This window comes from Erithacus rubecula, assembly GCF_903797595.1.
Source record: "Erithacus rubecula genome assembly, chromosome: 6".
In the NCBI taxonomy this organism is placed as follows: Eukaryota; Metazoa; Chordata; class Aves; order Passeriformes; family Muscicapidae; genus Erithacus; species Erithacus rubecula.
This window is the reverse complement of record NC_136688.1, coordinates 21774557-21781151: the sequence shown is the minus strand read 5'-3', so window position 1 is coordinate 21781151 and position 6595 is coordinate 21774557. Positions and strand designations below refer to the sequence as shown.

General features: G+C 48.6%; 1 protein-coding gene across 6 annotated transcripts in view; it reads right to left on the bottom strand.

The window, feature by feature from the left end:
• Positions 1-1584: 1584 nt before the first annotated feature.
• The window catches only part of TSPAN18 (tetraspanin 18), a 116841-nt gene continuing 111830 nt past the window's right edge, over positions 1585-6595 (bottom strand). For all 6 annotated transcript variants that reach the window (XM_079309447.1, XM_079309449.1, XM_079309451.1 and 3 more), the window contains exons 9-10: positions 6033-6116; positions 1585-5150 (exon numbers count right to left, since the gene is read on the bottom strand). In XM_079309447.1, coding sequence (XP_079165573.1) covers positions 5103-5150; positions 6033-6116 — 132 coding nt within the window. In that variant the 3' untranslated portion in view covers positions 1585-5102. The remainder of the gene's footprint in view (positions 5151-6032; positions 6117-6595) is intronic.

The window sequence follows — 6595 nt, the reverse complement described above, 5'->3', positions numbered from 1 at the left end:
CTGGAGCATGGCATGCTGTGGCTGTTGCTCTCCCCCTGCAGCACCTGCATGGGCAGCTGCAATGGCCTCAGCGTGGCACTTTGGCTGTAGTTGTGGGTAGAGGTACGTGAAGCTTGATTCTTTGTGTTTTGGGGTGTCACATGAATGTATACACAGATTGATGGTTGGTTTTTTGGGGGGGTGGGAAATGATGTTTTTAGGACAGACAAGTAAAACCTACCACAGCAAAAGCAATCTTACAGAAGAAGGAAATGGAAGGTCTTCTTCATGCTGCCTCCCATCTGTGTTGGCCACAGGTCCTATGAACTTAGTTATGACTCGGGTCTGATTAGTGTTAAAATGCCATCCCATAGGTGAGAGAAATGGGTTACTGCACTATGTGAGAGCAGTACTCCCAAGACTTCTTAATGATTAGATCAGGTGGGAGGGTGGGGGAAGCAGTTACAGCTCTCCAGGGTAGCTTTAAATAAGGTGAGATCAGATTTCTCTGGTCTCCTGATTAGCAGCTGCCTCTGCAAAACTTGAAACAGTCAGCCACTTCTAGGTGTGCCAGTCAGTGGCTTTTTCTGCTCCAACATAGAGCAAAGCCTGGGGGAGTGGCCACTTAAAAGATTTCATGCTACTTTGGTACCTAGTCCTGAAAGTGGAGAGTTGAAGTTATTTTATTTTGATGCTTCTTGCTCCATCTTGCTATAAGCGGCCCATGTAGAAACTACAGAGCTCTGCACCTCCTCTACAACTAAGCTGTGGTTCCTGGCATGTCCCTTCTCAGCAGCAAGGTGCTGCAGGAGGAGCACTGCCAGGCCCACTGGAGGTGCTGAATGCATAGCAGGTGAGGCCTAGGAGGGAGTTGCTCAGGGTGGCTTGAGGATGGAGCTGCAGCACTGCCAGAAACCAACTGCACCTGGTTGTCTTCACTCTCTTGTAAATGGGAAGAAAGGGAGGAGGATGCCAAACCGTTGTACAGAACTGTGTCCCCAAGGATGGAAGTGCTGACATCACAGCTGCAGGTGGCAGTTGACAACATAATTTAGGATCAAAAGCCTGAGGTGTCACTTCAGGCTTGGCTACTGATCTGCTGACAAAAGAACTCCATCTCCACAGGCCTCAGCTTCCTTATCTGTTACATTGTGAGAGAGGCCTTGGACCGCTGTCACCTCCCAGTGCTGTGCAGGACTGGGGCTCTGTTCCCCAGAGAATTGTGCACCAAGCAGGCACAGGCCAGGACTTAAAGCTGACCCCCTTTCTCTGCCAGGGATGAACCCAAACCCTTGCATTCACAGAGCCCTCACTTTGGAGGGTGAAGAAAACTCATCATTCACATAACTCCCTACATCATCTTACTCACATCTAACCAATATCTGGCAAACTGGAGCTGGTGACACAGAGAGGCTCTGTCTGTCCTAAGCTGGCCTCTTTTCTGGTCAAGGGTTTTTACTTGGGAGGGTGTGGGTGGGGGGTGGTGGTGCAGGGGAGAATGGGACACTTCAATTTATACCTCATTTTAGCTGCTGTACCTGAGTTTATTTCTCCTCTGGTAAGAAAGTGACTGTACTTAACACCAAGCAAATAGTGAAAATTAAAGCTGTTTCACTTCACTGTCACAATATCTTTCTTTTATTTTTGGGGGTTTTTCTAAGAAATGCACAAAAAAACCGTGCAGAGAGTGCTTCAGGCTTGTGTTCTGGTTTATATTACCAAAAAAAATTTCCTTTCAATATAAAAAAGCATTACAGTAGGGAATACAGGATAAATTAGCTCCACTATCTAATAAAAAGAACATTTACATTTTTTTAAAATAGATTTCAGACATTATTTCACACGCAGCCCTTTTCCCAGGCATTTGTGACAGTCATTGGAGCATTAAATAGCAACCAGGAGGCAGGGATGCTGAGAGGGGCTGGGGGCTTGCCCAGGCTGGTCTCTACTCCCTCCAAGGTGCTTGGGCCGTGGTCACAGTGCTACAGTGAAGGAGATGGCAGCCCCTTCTGCTCTCCAGCCTGCCCAGAGTTCTCCAGCCAGCAGTGACTTCAGCTTGAGCCCCCAACCCCAAAATACTCACCAGAGCTGTTAAAAACAAATACAAAAATACAATTGCTTCTTCTGCCTACAGTTCTGAAAACTACTGTACCACAGAGGGGGCAGCCACAAAACCAAGGGACAAAACCAACAAATTTACATGCTTTGCCATACAGTGGGAGTCTGCTTTCTGGGCTTGTTTGTTCATTAAATTCCCCCAAGGAAAATTCCTTCTGCATGTTACTAACTACTACAGATCCCCTCAAACTTGCACATATCTTTACATCTATCTCCAGTTGTTTGGAATTGCTGCCTGGCCTTTTGAGCTGTGTTCCCAGTGGCACCTGAGCCAGCCTGCAGAGAAGATTTGAAATCTTCACACAGCAAGGAGCAGTAGGGGACCTGGAAAGGTAGAAGAGGAGAAACAGCTGTGTACAGCCCAGAATAGCAGATGAAGAAGAGATCTTTTGAAGATACAGGGACTGCCATTAGGGAGAGGGAAAGCAAGAAAGCTAAGAACAGACAAAGCAATAAGTTCAGAATTAGGAAAGCAAAAGAGAAACAAGCCAGCAGAGATCATTCTCCAGGCATGTATATTTAGTACTTTGTGCTCTGGCTGCTTTGGTTCAGTTCCCCCAGCTCTAACAGGTGTTTTTTTGTTTTTTTTTTTTCCTGTGCCACTGGTGGTAGAAAAAGACTTTAAGGCTTTTTTTCCCCTTCAGCCATCCACCATGCACAAATGAGGGTATTTCGCCAGCCAGGCTTCTGACTTGAGAACGCTGCATAATAAACTGAGGGGAAAGGAAGAAACTCGAGACTGGGGGAGGTAGTTCTTCTTTCGATCACCTCCAGCCAAATTACCCACTCTGCTGACAGTTTTGTTCTTTCCCTGGGAATTGCTCTCCCAGAACAGTCACTGACACCAGCTCCTGAGGAAGAAGGAGAACAGATAAGCTCCCTTTCTGCTCAGCCCATTCTCTACAAGACTGGTAGATGGAACACATTTTTCTTAAGTGCAGCACCTGCTGTCCAGTACAAATACTGCTGGGTTTTGGCTAACAAAACTGTTTTTCTTTACTAAACAACAGACCAGAGTTTAATACTAAAATGCCTCATTACAAGGAGGTCCAGAGGGAAATAGTTCAGAACAGCTTTCCACAAGGTTTAATGCAACATCTGATGCTGCTCAGCAGCCCTGGCCACATAATTTGTTGCTGGAATATGCTGACTGCAGCATGGGGGGGCTGCAGCTCTACCTGCCCAGCCCTCTCCTGCCAATGAATAAATTGTTGTTCTCTAATGAAGCTTGGAAAAGCTCCTAATGCCTCCTTCCTGTTCCCTAGTATCCTGATTCCCCAACCTAGATACTTAGCCATGATCTCTGTCTATTGTGGCCCAGGCTTTCTGCTGCTTTCCTTCCCTGCCTGTAGCCCGTGCAGTACCACTGGCAGAGCTCAAGGGGCACAGCCCCAGGGGTCTAAGGGAGCAGCCAGAGCATGAACATGCTGCTGCTGCAAAACCTGGGCACAAGGTTCAGTGCTCTCCTTCCTTGCCAGAGATTGCAGCTTTCAGAGGAGCTGGCTTGAGCCTATATAAAAGTGCTCCCATAATTTGAGCCTATACAATTGTAAAAAGACCTAATCTAAACAAGAAACCACAGCCCCTTCTGTTGTTCCCCAGGTAAAATGAGTTTGTGGTCAGGGAATAAGTGACCAGATGAACAATTAAGGCAACAGGGATTGATGATTCCAGGTGAGGGAAACCAAGCACCTGTCCAAGTCAGTATCCATGACCATAGGAGCCACAGCTGTTTGGCTGTACACAGGGTGTTCTTGGATCCTGCCTGGGGTCTCAGTAGCTCCAGCTTAATCTCTGACCAAGGTCCAGTCCCAGGCATCTTTCTCAAGTTCACTTCCAAATGATTGAGCAGATGACATGTTAGTTAAATACCAAAACCTCAAGGGAGGAAACACTATCAACTAAAACAATTCTGACTTGATGATTACTTTCATCATGAGCCCATGGGAGAATCTCAGGGGAAATTCTCTGACCAGAAATGATTCCACCAGACTGATCCAGGAAAACAGCATGGGAGTGGTTGACAAACTTCAGCCTCTTCAATCCAGCACCATGTCTGGACCTCTCCTCAGGCTTGGAAAAGCTTGCAGGAACCACTGCAAATATTTATGCTAACAGAGCACCACAAATCATTTTTTGCAAGTATAAGAGGAAAGGCAAAGGCTGACAAGATTTAAACATTATATCCTCCCCTTCTCAGGAAGGCAGCAGTATCAATGATGCTTGACCAGAGCCATTATTTTTCCCAGGAGATGGGAACACAGCAGAGAACCATTTGGTCTCTTTCACAACAATGAACAATAAATCTTAGTAAAAACAGAAAGGTAGGCACCAAACTCTTGACCCTCAGCCAGCCTTAGCTGAGTCCCATTGCTAAGTTAGATCACGCTGCCCCTGCTTGGAGTTCCAGAGAAAAGCCAGCCTCACTGAAGTGCTTGACATGTCTGACAAGTTTCACATGTCAGGGGCAAAGCTTCCACTGAAAAATGAGTGTTTTCATCCTGTGGCTGGAAATTAAAGCCAGAATCACACAAACGTTGACTGCACTGCTTGTTTCAAACCCACCTGGACAGTCAAGGCCAACCTGTTGCCTTGTGCAGCCCCTGCATGTCTGAGTCCTTTGCTGTCTAAAGCAGGATCAAGTGGTGAGTGGAAGGCTCAGCCTGTGTGGGAGGCAGCTGTGCCCATCCTCCCTGCCCCACAGCTGCATCGTCTCTAGTGCAATCGGCTGTGCTCCTGCTCCACGGCTGCTGCGGGTGGCTCTGGGCAAGGGTCCGGTGTACAGTGTAGTGCACATCACCTCAAAGTTCCAGCCCCTGAAGTACAATCCTTTTGGTCATTCATATATTACAACCCTCTTTTTTTTTTTTTCTTTTTATCTTTTCTCCCTGTCCAGTTTTGTTAAAAAAAATAAAGTTTTTTGGGGGTTTTCCGGTTTTGTTTCTTCGGATTTTCCTTCTTTCTTCTGAGCGTGTGGGGAACGTGGTGGTTCATGGGCCACTTCTTTACTGGATCCCTCGAAAGAGACACATAGCAAAGATCATGGCAAACAGCTGGGAAGAGGAAAGGGGAAGAAGAGGCAAAAACAAAACAGAGAACCATAAATGTCAGCTGCATCTTCCAGAAGATCAGCAAAGCCCTCCCTGGCCCTGGGACCACCCCCAGTGCTTCCTCCTGCCCAGCAGTCAGTGATGCAGAGGGGGACCCTTACCACCCCCAGGAGGCTGCAGCAAAACTCTTTCCTCTGCTCCTCCATCCCCCCCAAACTGTTAGTGGCTGCCTGACCTCATTCCCAAACTGCCCTTGGTGCCACAGGGGCGCAGGATCCACAGTCTCTGCACATCACTGCTACTGCCTGGCATGGGCACAGCACAGCCTTTCTGGGAGGCTGCTGGGCCTCCCTCCCCAGATCTCTCTCCTTTGCACAAGATGGGGAGCTTTTGAAGTACCCAGCCTTTCCCTGCAATGCCACAGAGATGTAATTTCTGAGCTAAAACCATGTCTGTGGGTGTCTGTTCCTCAGAGACATCACCAAAGAAGTGGTTACGAAGGCAGGATGATGAAAGTGCTCTGGAGCCCACAGTTTCAGTCACTAAACAGAAGGTTTTAGAGCACAGGCAGGGTTTGAGCACATAAACCAAATGACAGATTAGTCAGCTGGCAGGGCACTGTGGCACAGGGAGCAGTGACTGTACAGGGCCCGTGGAGAGGGTCCCAAAGCCCCTGTGGCCAGCGTGACACAGCTCTGTGCAGGCCCAGCACGAGGTGGCACTGCAGGCGTGTGGCATCAGTTATTTCCCTGCCCCTTGTGCCAAAGGATCAAGGAGCCTCTTTCCAGGCAATGAAAAGCACAAGCTGATGGCCTGTGGAGGGGGAGCACCTGCCAGTTTGCCCTGCTGCTGGCACCTTACTGACACTGCTTTTGTTCCAAGTACCTCAATAGCCAACACTCCGATGGCAAGGGCTCCTGCCAGGTACACATATGTCTCAAAGGAGTTCAGGATCACAGTGTAGCAGCCCTAGGAAAGACAGAACATGGTGAGACACACCTGAGCAGCACACTGTGGTGGTGTCACAGCAGAGCCCTTGCTAGGACACGAGGTGCTCTCAGACCCTGGCACCACAAGCACGGCTGCCTCTCCCCACCTCACCCAGCCCAGGCACAAGAGGCAGAGAGAGGTCCATGGGACAGTGCTGGGGAGGGGAAGGTGTTGCTGTAGTGTGGTGGGAGGGATTCACACCCCTCATTGACCATGAGGAACTGTGAGATCCTGCAGGGCAGAGAGGAGCAGCACGGAGAGGAACTCCATCTGCAAAGGGCAGAGACTTAAGCACAGAGGGAAGGAAGGACACTCACTGCAGGTGACAGACATCCCAGACTGGCTAGAGAAAAGGATTATTTATTTAAAGCCAAGGCAGGAGATTCTTGATTCATCTCTCACAACCAGGAGCTCTTTAGGAGCCCAGGACCTTTCCTCTGTGCTTTCCCCCAAAAGAG